We start from the raw sequence: 20527 nt of genomic DNA, 5'->3' as shown, positions 1-20527 counted from the left end.
TCAATAAAAATATATTGAGGAAAAAAACCCTATTAGGTCCATATCAGCAATCTATTGAAAATGCCCCAGGGTATCATACACGAATCAGCTAATACAGTGGTCGGCAAACTGTGGCTCCCGAGCCACATGCAGCTCGCGAGCCGCGGTTTGCCACTCTGTTGACTGAGTTTGCTGACCACTGACCTAGACTAAATGTTACCGTATAGTTAGAAGCTGTGAGGATTAGGCAATTGTGGCATATTGTGTGCAAAGAGGGAAAGGGTAGTATATGACAGTGGTCGGCAAACTCATTAGTCAACAGAGCCGCAGTTCGCCGACCACTGAGCTAATACAACCGACACAGTAACTGGAAGAGGAGTGGCACCCTTCACAGATGAGGCAGCTGAGGCAGAGATGAGCGAGGTCATGTGTCTGCAGGCATCTGGCTGCTGCTCCGTGGCCGTCAGTATTTGAACCCAGGCCAGCCCAACCCGAGCTTAAGCTCTTCACCAGGAACGATGAGTCACAGCCTTGCTCTTCAGTGTGGTGCCGGACCAGGACCGGAGAGACCTTGGGCGCTCTGCGTGCATCACCATTTGTTGGTTTTACCATGTCTTTCCTGTGCAGGCTTGAACAGCCAAGTCCCCTTCTTGGACCACATATTTCTCTGAAAATGTTAGAATGTGTCAGAAAAGAATTGGGTCCAATGGCCTGGGTTAATTCCCCAAACATCTCCCTGGTTTGATGATTGTGAAATATTGCCGCTAAACAAAGCACTCACAGAGGCTCAAGCAAAGCCGTACAGCTCGGCGAGGAGGGCGCATTCGCCTCCGAGAAGTGAACACCTGACCATGCTGTGAACTGCAGTGGTCGCGATGAACTCCCGGCTCCACTTAGAGGAAGCTTCAGGCCCAGCGGCTCAGACATAAAAGCATTTGCCCTAATGTGCCAAGTGAAAGGTGTGACAACGCTATTGCTTGGTGCCAATTACACGTATGGCTTGTCCCCAGGAGTGCTAGGAGTGTGGCTGCTAGTGCTGACACATGGCCGGCTGGGGCTGTGCAGTGGGGTTCTTCTCAAGACTCATTACTAATATGCCCCGTCACGTTCTGTGACTCGGCCCCATCTATCTGAGTAGCAACCGTGGAAAACGGGAGTGGCTCGAAGGCTATGCTCCTGACACACTGTGCATGGGAGCCCCCAAGGGTCCTGTCAAAATGCAGGTTCAACTCGGGTCTGGGCCTGGCTGCTGCTGTTCTACAAGCTCCCAGTCGGCCCCACCGCTGCTGCTTGTGGGAAGAGCATGGCCATCGGCATCAGCTGGGCGCGGGCTCTGAGCTTGACTCTGCCACTTGGTAGCTGTGTGATGTTGAGCAAGTTGCTTAACCTCTCTGAGCTTCAGATTTCTCATTATGGGGATCACTTCTGCCTTTTAGGGTCTTTATAAGATTTAGAGCTAGTGTGTGTAGATTTTCTTCCCACTCCTGGAGGGGAGGGGTGAGATTCATTCTCCGGTATCACCTTCACTGCAGGTTCGGCGGAGACCCATTTTTTTATTTTGCTCAAGTAGCAAATTGTCCTATTGCAGGTCAGGGTTTCTCAACCTCAGCACTGTTAATATTTGGGGCTGGATCATTCTTAGTTTGGGGGGAGGGGGGAGCTGTCCTATGCACTGCATGCGTTTAGCAGTGCCCCTGGTCAGTAGCACCCATCTCCTCTAGTTGTAACGACCAAAAATGTTTGCAAACATGGCCAAATGCCCCTGGAGCCTGCTACCGGGGAACACTGTCCTAGCAGTAATTCATACTAGTGATTCACTCAACTTGTGTCCAATACCTAGTCTGGGTCAGGCCACATGCCAGGAATATATTGCTATGAAGACTAACAGGATACTTGACCTCATGGACATTTTTTTTTCCTTTTGGAGCCTCAGTTTTCCCAACTGTTAAATGGGTATAGCCAGGCTGCTGACCTAGAGTTGCTGCGAAGATGAAATAAGACTGGCAACTGCCTGAACGCTGGTGTGCAGATAAGCCAATGACTGCAGTGTGATGGGCCTGAGAACCGAGTCTGCGTGCTTGGGGAGAGGTGAGCCTGGGCAGGGACAGCTGCAGCTGGAGGGGTGGAGAGAAGCCAGGAGGTCTGGGCAATGAGGGGCAGGCGGGGAGGGGCCATGCTGGGCCCTGGAGGAAAATGTGCAGGAGAAGCAAGCCAGGGGGAAGGGTGCTGCAGGGAGAGCCAAGGGCAGTGGGAAGATGGGACCCACATTGGAAAGGGCAGAGCGACAGTGGGAGAGGGGTATAGAGTGACAGGGTGGGGTGGAAATGGGAGAGAGGCACAAAGGACAACCAGACAGACACGTGTATTTTGGTTATAAAGGGTTAAAACAGAAGACAAAGGCTCAAGCTCCACTTGCCAGGAGAGTGCAGTGCCAACCTCCTCCTCCCAGAGGGAGGGACAGGGACGGGCGCCGCAGCCATGAAGGAAATGAGGCTTCTGAGTCTCACTTTGCGTGGTGTTATTACAGTAATTGTGGCGACATATTAAACACATTTGTAAGCAGCAGAGGGGAGCGTAGAAGACGACTGGCTCAGCCCTGGGTGCCCGCCCCCCAGGGAAGTGCGAGGGGAATCAAGTTGAGAACATTTGCCCAACGTGACCGAGCAGCTCTTGAAACATCCTGCAACGCATTACAGCAGCCTGAAAACACAACTGAATGGACTTCCGGCGGAGCAGCGACGTTCTCTGGGAGGAGCAACCGACTCCAGAAGACTATCCTGCATCATATAAGGTGCATTTGCCACGTTTCAAAAATGCTAACACCTCACCCTGGCCGGTGTGGCTCAGTTGGTTGGGCGTCATCCCGTGCACCGAAACCTTGCTGGTCTGATTCCTAGCCAGGGCACATGCCCAGGTCGCGGGCTCGATCCCCCATAGGGGGGGTGCAGGAGGCAGCCGATTGATGTTTTGCTCTCACAACGATGTGTCTCTTTCTCTCTCCCTCTAAAAAAAAAAAAAAGGCTGCCATCTCGAATGTCGAGCCCACCCCTCTGGGAGCCTCTGACTTTATTAGAGCCTATCAGAACAGTGGAGGAACTGCGCTGTCGGACGCGATGGGTCACGTTCCTGGTTCCACAAAGATCTTCCACAGCTCCTGCAGCAAACAGAGAAAGGCGAGATTGCCCAGATGCCCAGAGGAGGCTTCCCAATTTCATAAAGGGGCATAATTAGCAAAGAACAAGCAACACGTGAGCCAGGGGCAGCAGGCAAGCTACTGCAGGAGTGGGCCCTTCCCCCACGTCTCTGTGCTCTGGGCTGTGCTCTCTGCTTCCCTGTGGAGAAGCGATGGGTAGGTCCCAGCAGGAGTCCAGGAGGCATCGATGCCACACGGGCAATAGGAACCAGGAAAGAGCAGCAAGCTGCCACAATTTCTCCACCCGGGCGGGTCTTCAGTGCCATGTACCGTGGCTGCTGAATTTAGAAGCAGCTGTGGCTGCAGGTGGAGAAGGTACAACAACACGCCACGTTCTTAGTGGGAGCTCCACGTCCTGTTTGCTGTCTACCGGGAGGCTGACAAGCAGCGAGGCTAAGGGGCAGGGAGGCTGCCCAGAGGCAGTGGAGCAATAGACAGAGGGGGAAATTGGACGGGGAAGACTGACAGGGTGCATTTGAAATATGCTGTTGCAGAAAAGCTCTACGAATAGCCTGGACTGCCAGAAAGATGAACAGGTGGGTCTTAGAGCAAATTAAGCCTGAAGCATTGCTGGAGGCAGAAATGACACAACTTAGCCACCCTACTTCAGGCACATCATGAGGCAGGATTCCTTGGAAAAGACAGGAATGCTGGGAAAAACAGAAGCAGCAGGAAAAGAGAAAGGCCAAAATGAGAGGGACTGACTCCATGAAAGAAGCCACAGGCCTGAGCAGGGCTGCTGAGGACAGGACACTGGGCAGCACTCAGCCGCAGGGCCACCAGGACTCGGAGCCGAGTCAACAGCACGTCACACACACACCTCCTCACACACGGCAACCACGCTGATGCAGTGCTGGGCTTGCTTTGGGGAAAGGACAGGAGTGTGGGGGAGAGGGCCTCCTCCTCCCCTTTCCTCCTCAGAACCAGGCTCGGGTCTCCAGACCCAGCGAAAGGGAGGCCACAGCCCGAAGGTAATGAACAAAAGACGTGAATTCTGGAGCTTTGGACGTCTGTGGATCCTGCTCCTGGTTAACGTTACAGGATTTTCAAGTTTCCTCCAAGTGCTGGGCTTAGAAACAGTAACGGAGGTCAGTGGCTGTAGGCTTAAGCCCCAGCTCCGCTGCTCCCTGGCTGGGTGACTCACCATGGCATTAACTGGGACAGGGATGATGTCATCGGGATGATTACTAAGAGGCCTGATATGGTGGGACCCCATTGCGGAATGAGAAGGTCATCGGTCACCAGACAAGCCTGCCTGGTCCGCAAGGCCAGCACATTTCCCCCATGAAGGTGCCACCATCAGCACCGGAAGTCCCTGCACCAAGATCTGCAACCCAACCAAGTGGCTCCCACAGCTGAGCCCCAGCGGCCCACAGGGAAGGACTGCGCTGTAAGGTGACGTTCACCTGCAGGCCCACCCCTGCACACGGTGACTCTTAGGAGCAGGGGAGAGCCCATCACAGGCTTCACTAAAGAGAGCACGTTGCCGACTCAACAGCGCCCGCCAGAGCACCCACCAGCTGCCGGATGCGCTCATACTCCAGGCGCTGGGGGAAGGAGGCTTCCACCGGCTCCACCGCGAAGCGCAGCTGGCCGTCCCGGAGCTGCTCCAGCTGCCGCAGGCAGGCGCGGAAGTGGTCGTAGGCCTCGCAGGTGACGTCCAGGTGACTCAGCGTGAAGTTCAGCCTGCAAACAAGCAGCCCACACACTGCCGTCCCCACTGGGAAGGCTCGGGCGTTCCCTCCCTGCGGGCCTTCCTGCGGGTGGGTTTTCCCTGAGTGCCCACTGTGTGCCGGGTATCTGGGTGCGCTGCCTGCCTGGGTCTGCAGGGCAGCTGGGGAGGTGGACACGGCTACCACCCCCACTTTACAGCTGTGGAGACAGCCTCAGAGCTGAAGGCACGTGCCCAAGGTGACCCCATGGCCCAAGGAGCTACAAATTGGTGCACTAGGTGGACACAGACTAACATCTGAGGCCAGCACAGATCTGGGCATGGCTTGTCCATGACAGGGCAGTGGCACAGGGAGGGGCAGTGGCCTGCGAGAACCTGTGGGCAGAGGAACGCTGCTGGGAAGTGGGTGGGGTGGGAAGATACGGGAGGGAGAGGGGGGATGACCAGAACTGAGTCCTCACAGAGCATCTCCAGCTGGGCCACTCACACCTCTCTACACCCTAGTCTGCAACATGATTCAACGTGAAATTCAAACTCTGTCTCTTTCCAAAATCTTTTACTAAGAAAATGTCAAAGATATAAAAGAGTGAGAAAAGGTAATGAACTCCCCAGCTTCAGCCTGTCACCTCTGCCTTCCTTCCACCACTCGATTAAAAAGAAAATGTCAAACATCACAGTATTTCTTCCATATGTGTGTCTGTGTGTATCTTGAAAACATAAAAGGCTCTTTTCAACTAAAGCAAATTTAATGATAATTCTTATATTTTTAAAATATGCTTTTATTGATTTTAGAGAGAGAGGAAGGGAGAGAGCAACATTGATGAGAATCATTGATTGGCTGCTTCCTGCATGCCCCCTACTAGGGATCAAGCCTGCCACCCTGGCATGTGCCCTGAGCCAGAATCGAACCAGTGACTGACCTCTTGGTTCATGGGTCAAGGCTCAACCACTGAACCACACCGGCCGGGCAAATTCAATGATAATTCTTTATCATCAAGTAGCCAGTCAGTATTCAATTTTTCCTGACTGTCTCGATTTTTCCCTTTATGGCCTCCAATCAGAATTCAGGTGGGGGTCACTGGTCATGTGCTGCCCTTGGTCATATGGGCCTTGAAGGAGGTCCTAGACACTATCGGTGTGGACAGCGAACTTGCCGTGTGGATGGCTCTGAACAGAGCTGTGATCGCTGCCACAGGCTGAGTTTCTAGTTGCTGAATTGCTGGGTGAGTGATTACGTTCGGTGTGGTGGCTTTTGATACATGTTCCGAACTGCCTTCAGGAAAGCTGTGGCCTATCGTAGGGCTCAGAGAGAGCTGTGCAGAGTGTCTAGCCCTGACCTGTCATGAGATGGACGCTGCGTCAGCAGGAGCCCGAGCGGTTCAGGCCCTTCCAGTGGAACGTCCTGGAGGGGTGCGTCTGCATCAGCGAGAGGACAGAGGCCTGGGGGCCTGAGGAGACAGATGGCGGCCCGGAGGGAACGCTCAGAAAGAGCAAAGGCCCTCGACAGTGCGGCGGCCACGTGCCTCAGCTCTGGTGCACAGCCTACTAGTACGTTCAAGCCCTCGGCCACACACTGACCAGCTGTGGCCAGGAAGGTTCCCTGATGTCGCTCAGACTTCCTCTCCTCACCTGACAAATGGGACGGCAGTGCCTACACACAGGTGGGCTGGTGTGTGGGTTACACAGAGTGTGCAGGGCATACAGTAGATGCTGACTAAATGAGCGGTAATAAGGACACTGACTGTGATGTGTTTAGATGCTGAGCCTGGCTCTCGGAATGCCAGCGCCGCCTCCCTCAATGACCCCCCATCCCCCTCCAGCCCCTCTGGTGTGGAGCTCACCTCTTCTCCACAGAGAGAATGGCTGTGCAGGCATTTTTCAATTTGTGAGCGAGTCGGAAGAGTGTTTTAAACAGAGCATCAGTTAGGTCATCATCGTAAAACACTGCAGAAGAAAACAGGCATTAGGGGAAAACGTGCAAATACCAGAGAAATCTGTTCCTCAGAGGACCCATGCGATCACGGACGGGGTCCTGATGAACCGGAGCATCGGCTCTCAGAATTCACCCTGCACGGAGATGTGGGGATGTCCCGGGAAGGCGCTCCTAGACAGAGAGGACGCCGAGCAGTGGGATGCTGTGCGTGGCTCCCTGACAGTGATGCTGGCTGTGAGGGGCCGGCGTTCTCACCTTCGGCCGCGAGCAGTATGGTGGTGTGGCCGTACAGGTCGGAGACGTCCTCTTCCGACCAGCTGAAGGGGACTTCCGGGTCTGGGAGAAAAGAAGAAAGGGTGTTTTGTGCTCTCTCCTGTCTCTGTGGCCACCAGCTCTCACTGAGACGGACTGAGAGGCTGCAGAAGAAATGGGTGGGGGCCACTCAGTGCAGCAGGCACTGCCAGGCAGCCCCGAGTCCCAGCGGCCCAGCTTCAGGGACACGGCTGCCTATGTGGGACCCACAGTAAGAGAGGTGCCCTTCCACAAGGGGGCAGCGCAGTGAGTGGGGACGGGCGGACTTGGCCTCACCCTCTGCCTTGCCCGCAGCCTGTGCAAACACGACCTGTCCCGTGTCCCTGGCTCCCAACCCGTGTTCACTGTGCAACCCCGAGAAAGGGCTTCACCTCAGGGTCCGCACTAGACGGCTCCCTCAGAGGGTGGCTGGGGAGGGGACAGGACCTAAGGTATGCTATGTGCTTGGTAGGTGACAGGTACTCCACAAGCAATGATTTTCCCTGCCTGAGTCTTACAGGGAAAAGTTTTCATACAAAGAAAGAGCCAGTCTACAGGTCTGAAACAGTTTGTATAAGGAATTCAGAAAACCCTCACCCAGAGCCCTGAGGCCATGTGGCTGGCTCCCTGCTGTGGGAGCCCTGGAGTCAGAGACCTGGTTCACACCTGATCCCCTGGGTGGGAACTCACCCCGAGCACGGGTCTCCACTCATTACTCAAAGGTTCACACCTGCTGCACAGTGACACTGTGGAGCAGGGGTCCTCAAACTTTTTAAACAGGGCACCAGTTCACTGTCCCTCAGACCGGTGGAGGGCCGGACTATAGTTTAAAAAAGCTATGAACAAATTCCTATGCACACTGCACCTATCTTATTTTGAAGTAAAAAAACAAAACGGCAAAAAACACCCGCATGTGGCCCGTGGGCCGTAGTTTGAGGACGCCTGCTGTGGAGTCTGAATACCATGAATGGAAGGTGCCTGGCATACAGCAGGTGCCCATGAATAACACCTGTCACTTTCAGCCAAGGAAGGGAACTTGCTGTGAGCTGTGGACCGTGGCAGCAGCCTGGATCTGCTGTCAGTCAAGGTCACAGGACCACTGGCCTTGAGATATTACCAGGAACCATTGAATCAAATGGGACACGAGAGGAAGACACGCACCTGTGCAGAGGTCGTCTTTCAGCCAGTCCAGTTCTCTGACCTTAACTCCACTGCCTGTAAAACAAACAGAACTTCCCAAGCTCTGCAAACAATTAGGAAAAAGGATAAACGTTTACACTGTACACCAAAACCCATCCATCCATCCATCCATCCTCTCACCCTCCTTTATCCTCCCTCCCTCCTTCCTATCCATCCACCTTCCCACTCATCCATATATATCCTGTTTTCCATCCATCCATCCAGCATTTTTTGAGTGCTGAGTATTAAGTCCCATGCCAGACACAGGGAATACAAATGCCCCTCCCTGGGGACCCGCAGCTGAGAAGACTGGCAAGTTAGCAGATATGGACAAGGCAGGTGGTCAGGGCAATGTTAAAGGGATGTGCAGGTGCCCAGGAGGAAAGAGGGGCTCTCGTGTCGGACAGGGTGTTGGGGAAGGCCCAAAGAAGGCAATCATGCCTGTGTCCTCCTTTGCCCTGCTGACTGGTTACGTACACTGGGCACTAAACAAACACCACAGCAGTGGGGATCACAGACAGGGCCCCTGCCCTCATGGGGCATGTGGTCTAATGGGATGGCAGACACCAATCAACCAGTCGCATCAACAAATGTCAAATGCAATGGTCCAAGGTGTCATGAGTGTCTGTGACCTCATCTGGAGCTCGGAGCATAATTAGGAACTGATGGAGGAAGAGGGAGAGAAGACCGTTCCAGGCAGAGGGAGCAGCAAGTGCGCAGGCCTCAAGGCGAGGGGAACCTCCAACAAGGCCAGGAAGACTTGGCTGGAGGAACCGCTGTGTGGGAGGGGCTATAGACAGGTAGGGCCAGATCCTGCAGATCTCAGACAAGCAAACAAATCCGGTCTCTACTCGGAGGGCATCGGGAAACCTATAAAAGGTTGGCAGCTGGAATGACCCGATCTGAATCTGGAAAAGCGCCCCAGGCTGCTCAGAGGACGAAGGTCTGCACAGGCAGTCCAGTGAAGAGTTGGCTCCTGGCATGTACCACGCACGCTTATTCTCGCAGGTGGTGCAGAGCTGGCAGGGGCAACATTCTGACAGAGGGAGAGGTGTCTGAAATGGGTCCTCGGCTCACTGAATGCAGGGCTGGAGCGGGACCATCAGGAGAGGAGGCAGGAGAGGCAGGCAGGGGAGGCCCAGGAGGTTTGAGAGCCAGAGAAAGAGCTCGAACTTTACCCCTTGAAGAGGTCAGGCTTCATCTAGAAAGGTCACTCTGGATGTTACATGGAGGACAGCTTGGCCGGGTCAGACAAGGAGCTGGGTGATGAGGGAGGGGCCACTGTGACGTGCAGGAGGGAGAGGCTGACGTTGGATGTGGAGTGGGCATGGGAAGGAGATGAGGCAGGGACAGTCATCTAGGATGTGAAACTACGTGAAACTGATAAGGCTCTGCTCCCTGCATTCACCGGGGTGTAGAGGGAAGCAGGCGGAACCCCCTCTCCCAGGTCACAGTCCTGGGTGTTTGTCCTACTTGCCAAACAGAGACACCTCCCTCCCAGGCTGGGCCTCACCTCCAGAGGCAGTCAGGTGGCTGTTGAGGGCAATGTTTCGCTGGCACGTGGCCAAGAGGTCTGCACCGACATCTGGAACGACAGAAGGACCTGCCATCAAGCGCCGGCCACTATGACGCTTTATTTCCGTGTTGTTGCCCGGAGAGCTGATATCAACAGCACGACTACAGAACGTGCAACACTGAGGCTAAATGTCTCCTGTGTGTTTTACTGCCAAAATTAACTCTGTACCTTAAGGCTCTTTTTAATGAGCTTTCCTTTAAATAAGAGATGGTCGTCCTGGTGGAGACAGACTCTACACGCCAGAGGGAAGGGTGAGCTCCCCTTCTCTAGTTTCTGACACCTGCACGGCACATCCCACAGCCACGCTGAGTGTTTCTAACCACCCACAAGCCGGTATCACGGCTCCTGTCTCACAGATGAAGACTTGAGCAAGGTCAGGCCACTACTAAGAACAAGGGCTGGGATTTGAACCTAGGCGTCTCTGACTCCAAGTCTGGGCTCACTCTTTGACACCCCAGAAAACTGACCAGAGGTAGAAGGGTGTTCGGATGTGATTAATGGATACACAGAGCAAATTCAAACAGGCTGGAGGCAGCTCTCCTGTGCACGATTCACTGCCACTGCCATGGCATCTTTCCCCAGCCGCCTGCTACTCTGACCAGGTGGGGTTTCCTATCATTTCAGCAGGACAGAGATGCAGTGCAGAGAATCCTTGCAGGGGTGGGGGTGTGAGGCTGAGGGAAGGGGGCGGGGGTGTAGCGCTGTGCCAAAAAATTACTTTCCAATTAGAACATCTGTGTGGAAGGTACCAAGTCTTATTAGGGACACCTGCCTGGCCACTGTGGCTGTGACGCCCCATCCCGCCCACTGCAGACTCCCTGGGACCAGACTACTGTCTCTATCCCGGGACCGTGCAGAGTCCGGTAAAGGGGAGAGCTCCCAGCTCTCCGAGGGCACATACCTGCCCCTTCTCCGGGCCACTGGGTGGAGAGGATATTGATGGTATGTGCCTGACAGCACAAAACTGGTTCAGAAGTTTTTAACCCTCTGATAGTTTTTGTCCAAACAGATCTTGTGTGGGACTCTAACATATGAAAGAAAGGGGCAGCTCTGGCTGAGTGGGGGTGGGACCCTGGAGCCCTGGGGTTGTTCCCCGACCCCTTACCGCATATGACCTTGGCCAGCCCTTTGACCTTAGCCTCAGTCTACACATTTGGACAAAGGGATGGTAACACGCTCCCTGGCGACTGCCCAGGGCCACTCACTGTGAAGTTAGGAGCAGGTCCTGATGTACATGGAAGGTTTTATTAACTGTAATGTGCCATCCCCGGGCACGCTCTCTTCTTCATGGTGGTAAATCCCTCTCAGGGATAAGACACCTTGATTACATCCTGCTATGAGGCATCAGGCAGAGAACACAGATCTGGGGTGTTGCATTAGGTGTGACTCTGAGAAGTGCTCACTGGCAATCTACATGAAAGGGTCAAGGAGCCTCAAACAGGGTGGCTGCCTGCACACTTCTGACTCGGTTGACTTAGGATATCTGAAAAGCACGCCCAAACCGTAGGCCATCCCTAGCTTCCTCTTCTCTGTCTCAGGAGCAAGAGATGCAGCCTATGAAAATGGGACCCAGGAACCAATGAAAGGCAAACCACCTCAGCAGGCACCATTTTCAACTAGTAGACATTAAGGGTTCAGAACATAATGGTAGTATTTACCCGATGAGCTAGCACTGTCTTGTAACTGCTAACACTCTCTACAAGAGCAGGCTGGGCACGTCAGGAGTGTAGCTGACAGTCGCTCATGTCAATTTGCTGGTTTTCAGCAACTAGATTATGTAAGATGTTTATTGAAGGGAGCTGGTGAAGGGTGCATGGCACTTGCTATAATATTTTAGCAAGTTCTGTGTGAGTCTAATGTTATTTCAAAATTAAAAACTAAAAAAGAAAGCAGTTGGCAACATGTATCAAAAGCTTAAGAAAGGGCACACTGTAGGAATCTAGCCTAACAATGAACAAAGGTGCTCAGTGCAGTGTAACTGACAGATGCAAAACAAAAATATCACGGGGACAACCGTGACAAAATGCCCAGCAAAAGGAAAATGGTAAAAACAAAATAAAATTAAAAAGATGGTCATTAAAATCTTATTTATAAATAATTTTTAATGACATGGGAAAATACTCTTAAAAACGTTTTACAAGCCTGGCTGACAGGGCTCAGTGGTTGAGTGTTGACTTATGAACCAGAGGTCACGGTTCGTTTCCCAGTCGGGGCACATGCTTAGGTTGCAGGCTTGATCCCCAGTGTGGGGCGGGCAGGAGGCAGCCAATAAATTATTCTCTCTCATCACTGATGTTTCTCTCTCTCTCTCTCTCTCTTTCTCTCTCTCTCTCTCCCCCTTCCTCTCTGAAATCAATAAAAATATATTTAAAAAACTTGTTTTTGAATATTTTTAGAGGATACAGTACTGAATATATAGTTTGATTGCAGCTATTGTTTGGGAGTATGTACAGTCCAAGCATTTGACACGCTTGATGTACACACACACAAAAAGTAAATGGATTATAAGAGAAATATACAGTTAAAATACAGGTTCTAAAACATATGCTCACTGAGGACACCAACCTGACCTGTTTTATTCATTCTGCATCTAGAACCACAGCTGGCACATAGTAGGTGCCCAATAAACTGCACAGTGAATCTGGGGATTCTAAAATTACTAGAAATTTTAACTTGCTCTTCTCCACAAGGTTTCCACAAGAGTAATCAAGGTTTCTATAATCGGGGGAAAAAAAAATAACAAGCTTGTTTTGAAGCCTTATAAAAGGCACATTCTTTGTGGTTTTCTGAGATGTTTGCTCTTTCATGGGGATGTGATCAGAGGCACCGGCAGAGCCCCCGGCACGTTCTGAAGCAGAACTACAGCTGCCAAGGACTGGGTGTTGCTGGGTCATTCTGACATTATTGAGAACATAAGGGAGGGTGGAAGAAACCACGGAACAGGATGGCAAATCAGTAGCAGCTAATGTCCCATTTCCATTTCTCTCTCTCATTTTTTTTTAAATCCTCACCTGAGGATATTTTTCCCATACGTTTTTAGAGTCAGAGGAAGGGAGGGAGAGAGACGAAGGAGAGAAACACTGATGTGAGAGAGACACATCGACTGGTTGCCTCCCACATGCACCCTGACTGGGGCTGGTGACTGAGCCTGCAACCGAGGTACGTTTGACCAGATCTGAACTGGAGACCCTTTAGTCGGTGGGCTGATGCTCTAACCAATGAGCAAACTGGCTAGGGCATCCTTCTCTCATTTTTTTAGTCAGTACACGCTTTGTGAAGAGATGGCTTCCCCTCAGGCTGAGATGGCGGGTGTTACCTGTACAATACACAGTCTGCGCCACGGTGGCTGCAATGATGCTGGTGAACCCCGTGCCCGCCCCGAGCTCCAGCACGGTGCGTCCCTGGAAGAGGTCCCGTTGGAACAGGATATAGTCAGCCAGGAACAGGGCACCCCGCCACACCTGGAGGGAGATGGACAGGAACGACAGGTGACGTGAGGCTCCAGAGAGACCCTTCAGGGCCACGGGAAGTGGATAGGACCTACCCACCTGCTTGCCAACATCCTCCAGGGGCGTGGCCATGGTGTGTTCTGGACAGGATGGAAATCAAAAGAGAAGGGGCCGCTGTGAAAATGGGGATGGACACAACACAGAGGAGGAGCATGGCAAGCTGCACACGTGGGGGGATGGGCACTGGGGTCGGGCATCTGGGGAGCAGCAGAAACACGGGCTGTGCCACCAGCTGGGAGGGACATCTGAGCATCACTCTCAATCTAGGCACCAGGGCCCCCTCTCAGAGAGCTGGAACCCTCTGCCCCACAGCCTGAGGACCAGGTCACAATCGGTCTTGGCTCAACCTAATCTCACACACCCACACTCCACTTTTTATGTTTAATAACTGTTTACTAGAATTGTCACCTTAATGCTGTTTTGATCAAGTGTATGCTTATAATAATCACAGCTCATCCCACAATATTTCCTTACACTTAGAACCACATGAGAAGTTGACAAAATAAGCTTTGAGTTTTACATTCTTTTCTGTGTGAAGAGAAGGATATAAGAAGTATTCGCAAGCACAAAATATGTTAGGGTAAAATCTGGTGGTGGCAATTGGGGGAAGAGAATAGAAGTATGAGACCAAGGGGAAAAAGGAATGATGGCAAACATGTTTGCTGTTAAATAAGAACTGGCTCTTAAATTTTCAAGCGGGATGGCGATGGCTATCAAATTTAAACACACAACACATGCACAGCAGGGTAGCTTTGCACGCTTACTGGACGTGAAGAGTCAAACCCCAAGCTCAGGACCGAGGGACTAAGGAGGGGAGGAGATAGCCAGGTTGGAAGGAGCGTGGGTGATGCTCCCCCCAGGAGGGCCTGCCCTAGGAGGTCCCTCAGGGATGGATGCCTCCCCTGAGCCAGGCCGAGGGCTGGGGATTTTATGTGACCCTCACAACGGCCCTGTGCGTAGTGATCACCAACCCGTTTTACAGATAAAGACACTGATGTTTCGCCGAAACCGGTTTGGCTCAGTGGATAGAGCGTCGGCCTGCGGACTCAAGGGTCCCAGGTTCGATTCCGGTCAAGGGCATGTACCTTGGTTGCGGGCACAACCCCAGTAGGAGGTGTGCAGGAGGCAGCTGATCGATGTTTCTCTCTCATCGATGTTCCTAACTCTCTATCCCTCTCTCCTCCTCTCTGTAAAAAATCAGTAAAATATATTAAAACAAAACAAAAAAAAAAAAAGACACTGATGTTTCTATCTCTCTCTCCCTTCCTCTCTGAAATAAATAAAAATATAATAATAATTTTAAAAAAAGGTGAACTTTTGGCACTGGGAGACACAGAGATGGGTGGGTGGGGAGCAGGCCACACACCAGCCCTTTCCTGTGAGACTTGATTTTTTTGCTTGCAGGATGGTAAGTTCCCAGAACACTAAACACAAGCACACCAGAGGCCAAACACTTATGAAATAACCAAGTCTGCTCCTCTCTTCCCCTGACCACGCCCCCACCCCCACCCACCGCAGGGAGGCCAAGTGAGGACTGAGAGTGAAATGAGCCAATGAGCCGGCATCAAATCCCACCCCAACTCCAAACAAAAATTTGCAATGTTCTGATCACATTACGTGGGTAAGAACACAGGCTGTGGCATCAGACAAGTTTAATGTCTCTGAGCCTCAGTTCCCTCCTCTGTGAAATGGGAATATTCATCCTTGGAAAGACTGTGAGGACCAGAGGTAATGCACAGGACACACAGAACAAGTTTCTGGCATGAACTCCGTGTCTGGACGTGCTGCGACCAGGCTTCCTGGTGCCAGCAGGCACTCAATAACTGACTGTTAACTTGTGGGCAGGTGGCTGTCAGAGCCGCTAGTCTGTCTGTCCGTCTGCCCCCAACCAGGCCCAGGTTTATTTGGGTCCTCAAGCACCATCAGGGACCCTGGATCTCAATGAACAGACTCAAACCAGAGCTCCTCTCCCCAAAACGAGCAGCGCTGGGGTGACAAGAGTCCTGGCTGTGGAGACAGACCACATGGATTCATCGCCAAGCAGCATGGCCTTGGGCTTGTCACTTCCTCATCCGTACTCCCCTCAGAGGGGGCTGTGAGGTGATGTAGGTAAAATATCAGAACACGACAGGTGTCTAACCAGCACTGGCTCATTCCTGCCCCGGATCCATCTAGATCCTGGCACTTCCAGGGATCTGAAATCCTGGCGTCACGAAAGCCCTCTGCTCCACCCCATGCCTGAGGTGAAGCCTCTTTCTGGAACCATGTCTCCTGCTACTCTGTCACCTCTCCTTCCCCACCTGGCTCCCAGCTCCCCACTCCCGGTCCATCTGACTGGCCCACAAACTCCTCCAGATTAATCCTGGATCTACCTCCCTGCCCCGGTGCCAAATTCTAGCTCCAAAATCTCTCATGGCTCCCACACCACCAGCATGCCAGCTGGGTCAGAACATCAATGTGGGAGGCAGAAGCAGAGGACTTCCTGGAGGAGGTGATGGCTAATGCTACAATTCCCTGGCCCGGGCCTGAACACACAGCCAGGCGCAGACACGTGACCTGATCAATACCGTGGTGCCGCCTTGGTGGCAGACGAGCAAGACCTTCATTTACCTATTTTGATGATATTGTGGGTGCTGCTCTCCTGGGCTTCGTCTCCCAGGACGTCCTCTTCTTCCTGCGCTAGAATCATGGGATGTACCTTGTCTCTCGGAGGCCATGCAGGGTCGGGGTCAGAGGCAGCTCGTGGTCTTCTCACAACGTCCAAATCGCCATCCTCGTCCAGCTGAGCTCCCGTCCCTTCCTGTCCAGTGGCGTCGACACCGGCCTGGAGGGGAAAACCTGCAGCGCTGTGGCCACTCCCAGGAGGGGACCCGGTGCTGCCTGCCCGAGCAGGAGTCTCCTCTATGGGAACATCTCTGTGATCACCTCCCACAGTCCCCGAGTCTGTCTGAGAGTCCTGGTTCCACAAAAGCTTGAACCGGGACAGAAAAACTGAAAGACAAAACACAAAAGGAGACTATTTCTTTCTCCCTTCCTCTCCTTTCAGGAAACTTGCTTTCTAGGAAGCGCTGTGAAGGCCAGGTGGAGGCATATGAATGCCAGCGGGAAAGGCCTGTTTGATTCTGCCACGACACCGGGGACACACAGCAGCCGCAACCACCACCGAGGACAGCTACATTTGATGAGCATGGACAATTTAGGCACTCTGCCCACATTATCTCACTTAACGCTCACAGTGGCTATGAAGACAGCAGTAATGCCTCCATCTAAGAGACATGGAAACTGAGGCTGAGAAGTTAAGTGAGCCCACAAGGCCACACAGCTTTGAAGGTGGCTGAGGCTGAGGCAAGACTCACACCTGGTCTGCTGGACTCCTAAAGCGGATGCCCTGCTCACTACACTCTTCCACTTGAGGTCTGGAGGACAGGACTAGGATACCAAGCGTCCCTCACCATCTGGTGGCCAGAAAGTCATTGGGACAAGTTTCAGTAAGAGGATGTGTGTCAGGAGAGGCGGGCTGGAGGCGGGAGGTGCAAGGACTTGAGTGGACAGTCCTAGGCTGGAGTCCTCCATCTCCCAGGCTGTCCGACCCTGGGCAAATCACGTATCTATCCTGAGCCTCAGTTTCCGGATTCCAGGAATCCAAATTGAGACACGAGGAAAGGGGAAGTTCTTAGTCACACCACAGAATCACAAGCTAATTACACAGTGATTGGAGCTGGGAAGGGTGGCCAGAGAGGGTCTGTCTGACCTGACATCTGGGGAGCCAGGGCTAAGAGGAAAGAATGTTCTGGGCAGAGTGAACAGCAAAAGCAAACGCACTGAGGAAGGCCGGTGTGTGCAGTGTGTCAGGGGCAGAAAGGAGCAGAAAGTGGCCACAGAGCAGTAACAGAGAGGGAAATAAGTGTGGACCCATAGGCAGGGGCTCGGCGAGCTGGGCCTTGCGGGCTACGCCAAGGAGCCTGCTTTTACTCTAAGAGCAAGGGGAAGCCACTGGAGGTCTAAGTCAGGGCAGCGATGTGATCTACATTCTCAAGAGATCCCCTTGGCGTCTGGGGAGATGAGTGGGGGAGAGCGCAGGGAAAAAGCCAGGGAGCCCCGGTGGGAGGAGCTAGAAGCAGCCAGCAAGGGATGAAGAGTGCTGGACTGGGGTAGGGGCAGAGGGGATGGAGGGCAGTGCCCAGGAGCAGGGCCCTGTCTCCCGGTTGGACTCCAGGCAGAGCTCGGCCCATTCACTTTTGCCTGGCACACAGCAGGTGCTCAGTAAAGCAGTTTACTCAGGAAAAGAAAGCACTTCATGGTGTGATGATAATAGTTCATCCAGTCTTCCCAATCTTTTCCCCCAAAATGAGTACCAGAAAACAAACTGGGGTCCCCAGGGTGCCGGGCCCCTCCACACACACCAGGCAGGACCTTACCGGGCTGCCCCATGCTGTTCAGCCGCACCATGAGGTGTCTCTGGTTGGGGGTGTAGAGGTGGACGTCGGAGAGCACCGTGTCACTTTTGAAGGTGACCTCGTCCATGGTCGGGGTGGGAGCCAGCTACCAAGGCCCCGGCTCCACGCTGACTACAAAAGAGCAGCACCTGAGAGTGGACAACGGGCTCTCAGGACAGCAGGCCCCAAAGGGGGGCAGCAGAGAGTAAGCCCACCCAGTCAGGTGGTAGCAGCTCAGTATCGCCTGGGGGAAGCGCTTTCCGCTTCCTTCTTTTAATTTTTCCTAAAGAAACTAGCTGGGAGCTCTCCCCTTTACCCGGGCTCTGCACCGTCCTGGGATGGGGACAGTAGTCTGGTCCCAGGGAGTCCCCGAGTCTGGGCAAGGGAAAAGAATCCGCCTAGAATTGTGTTATTTTGTTTGCACTATGTTCATTTTCGTGGTAATCTATTATGTTTGGCATAAAGTTTCCTTTCCCTTTTAATTTTTTCCAACTTTATTATGAAGACTTTTAAACAGGCAAGAAAGTTGAGGGTATGGCATGTAAGCACATACTCACTGCTTAGTGATTCAATGATCAACATTTAGTCACGTGCTCGCTCTATCTATCCGAGGCTGAGTGAGGAGCTGGGCTTCAGGGCCGAGGGAGGGTTTCGAGACGGGACTTGGTGCCAGGAGACCCCCGCACCTGACCTCGCCCCACCACCTCCCCACAGGCTTACCGGCTCCGGGCCAGGCCGCAGCCTGGAGTCCCACCCGACCCTGCCGCTGCGGGGCTCAGACGGCCGCCATGGCAGGCGGCCTGCGCAGGCGCGGCCCCGCCCCCTCTGCGTGCGTCGGACCGCCCGGCCCCCTGACCACGCCCACTGCTCGCGCTGCGCCTGCGCGCCGGGCCGAAGGCCAACTCTTCTGGTTCTAGGCTCCTGGGCGGTGCATTGCTCACCTGCCCGCGTTTTCTGGGGCGCCCGCCTGGGTGGAACCGGTCTGCGTGTGGGGGGCCGGTAGATAACTCGCCCGAGGTCACAGGCTGCTGAGTTGAGAGGCTTTGATTCCAGCTTGAATAGGGTTTTAGAGCGTGTGCTGTTAACCAGCATGACAGCTGGTTATTAATTATTATCATCTTTGCTCTTAGTACTCATTGTTAATAGCTGGTAGTTATTTCGTTCATTCGTGCAGAATCTCAGTCTTCGAGTCTAATAGGAAATGAAATCCGATTCATACGTTGTACTTAAACTGAACTTCCAAGCACGTAGGGCCACATGTAAAATATATTTGTGCGCAGAAGCACACACACAGCGCCTCAACCGGCTCCCTCTGTCTTAATGAAGCCTCTGTCTTAATTTATTTTTAAATGTAATTCTCTTTTCAAGACAAAAGAGGGTAAACATCAATTTCATGGTTACTGTTGATAAAACATGGTGGGGTGGGGAGTGTTTGATAGGGTGACCAAGCAACACAGATTTTTCTTAAGCAAACAGATTGTGTTTCCTGAACTCCCCAGGACAGTACACGGAGAGCCAGCTGGCCATCTTGGGAGCCCGTTGTAGTCCTGATTCAGTTGTCCCCAGGACTCTGCCTAGCAGAGCTGGGATTCAGACTCAGGTCCCTGGGATTCAGACTCAGGTCCCAGTGAGTCTGTCGGATGGAGCTGCAGAGTGAAAGACCCTTTTAGAACTCTTCCTCTGAGAGTGTCCTCCAAGGCTTGGAGATGCCAGGGTTATGGTGCCAACTCACTTATGCTGGAGTGTACATGACCATGGCTGCCTGGGCTAATGACATCATGTATGCAACTAAGGGAAGGTGGACAAACTGCCAGATGTGTGACAAACTGCTAACTTACAGGGATTTGCTGTCAGGTGATTATTATCAGCTTGGGAATTTAAAACAGGCCCTTTTCCAAATGTCATGTTTACTAAGCACTAATGTGTTTTCCCAATTAGCCCTAGAAGATTTTGTTCTCTTGGAGAGAGCTCCTCCCCTAGGACTGCTGAAAGCAGCAATTATAATCTGTCCGCTGCTCACAGCAGCTGCTACAGATTGCTGTCCTGGTTCCTGGTTTTGTGTGGACAGGCATCAAACTGATCTCCAGGTGGTTCAGATCCCTAGCTCTGCCACAGATCAGATTCACTTGTTCAATACATAATCGTGGAGAGCTTTTCATGTGCTAGTCACTCAGCCAAGTTGCCTTACTTCTCTGAAATGTAATTTTCTAATTTTCCAAGTTCTGAAAATAATACCTACTTGAAAGTGTTGTGCCAATGAGTGAGACATAACACGTGGAAAGTTCCAGGCACAACTCTCCCCCACTTCTTGAGGTGATCTGACAGTATCTGGTGTATTTTAAAGAACTCACCAATTTCATTAATTTTACCAAGTTGTATTGTTAGATCAAAAAGAAAGCAGTTACAGTGTCATAATACTGTATAATATCTATATTAATAAAAGGGTAATATGCTAATTAGACCAGGAGACCTTCTGGATGTCCTTCCGGACAAAGCTATGGTGGCGGGGCCGAGGCATAGGCTGTTAGGGGCGATCAGGTCAGGAGGGGAGGGCAGTTGGGGGTAAGCAGGCCAGCAGTGGGGGGCAGTTGGGGGTGATCAGGCCAGTGGGGGGGGGAGGCTGGCAGGGGGAGACAGTTGGGGGTGATCAGGTTGGCAGGGGGGGCAGTTGGGGGCGAGCAGGCTGGCAAGGGGGGCAGTTGGGGGTGAGAAGGCTGGCAGGCAGAGTGGTTAGGGGCGATCAGGCAGGCAGGCAGGTG

General features: G+C 52.7%; 1 protein-coding gene across 5 annotated transcripts; it reads right to left on the bottom strand.

The window, feature by feature from the left end:
* Positions 1 to 2480: 2480 nt before the first annotated feature.
* METTL22 (methyltransferase 22, Kin17 lysine) lies at positions 2481 to 18568 on the bottom strand. 5 transcript variants are annotated; one of them, XM_054714709.1, is made up of 11 exons: positions 18489 to 18568; positions 17751 to 17917; positions 15943 to 16323; positions 13372 to 13412; positions 13140 to 13284; positions 9761 to 9832; positions 8230 to 8283; positions 7033 to 7113; positions 6686 to 6788; positions 4690 to 4858; positions 2481 to 3133 (listed from the first exon to the last, which is right to left on the bottom strand). In XM_054714709.1, exons 2-11 carry the CDS (start codon positions 17854 to 17856, stop codon positions 3098 to 3100), a joined length of 1188 nt encoding a protein of 395 aa, XP_054570684.1. In that variant the 5' UTR covers positions 17857 to 17917; positions 18489 to 18568; the 3' UTR covers positions 2481 to 3097. The 5 variants fall into 5 exon arrangements, with proteins under 5 accessions (XP_054570684.1, XP_054570685.1, XP_054570686.1 ...); XM_054714710.1 differs by having other exon boundaries at positions 17751 to 17900; XM_054714711.1 differs by lacking the exon at positions 18489 to 18568 and adding an exon at positions 18326 to 18448.
* Between the last annotated feature and the right edge of the window lie 1959 nt (positions 18569 to 20527).

Source organism: Eptesicus fuscus, chromosome 4, assembly GCF_027574615.1.
Source record: "Eptesicus fuscus isolate TK198812 chromosome 4, DD_ASM_mEF_20220401, whole genome shotgun sequence".
Lineage (NCBI taxonomy): Eukaryota > Metazoa > Chordata > Mammalia > Chiroptera > Vespertilionidae > Eptesicus > Eptesicus fuscus.
Note: the sequence above shows the minus strand (reverse complement) of the source record. Positions and strands in the feature narration are given on the sequence as shown.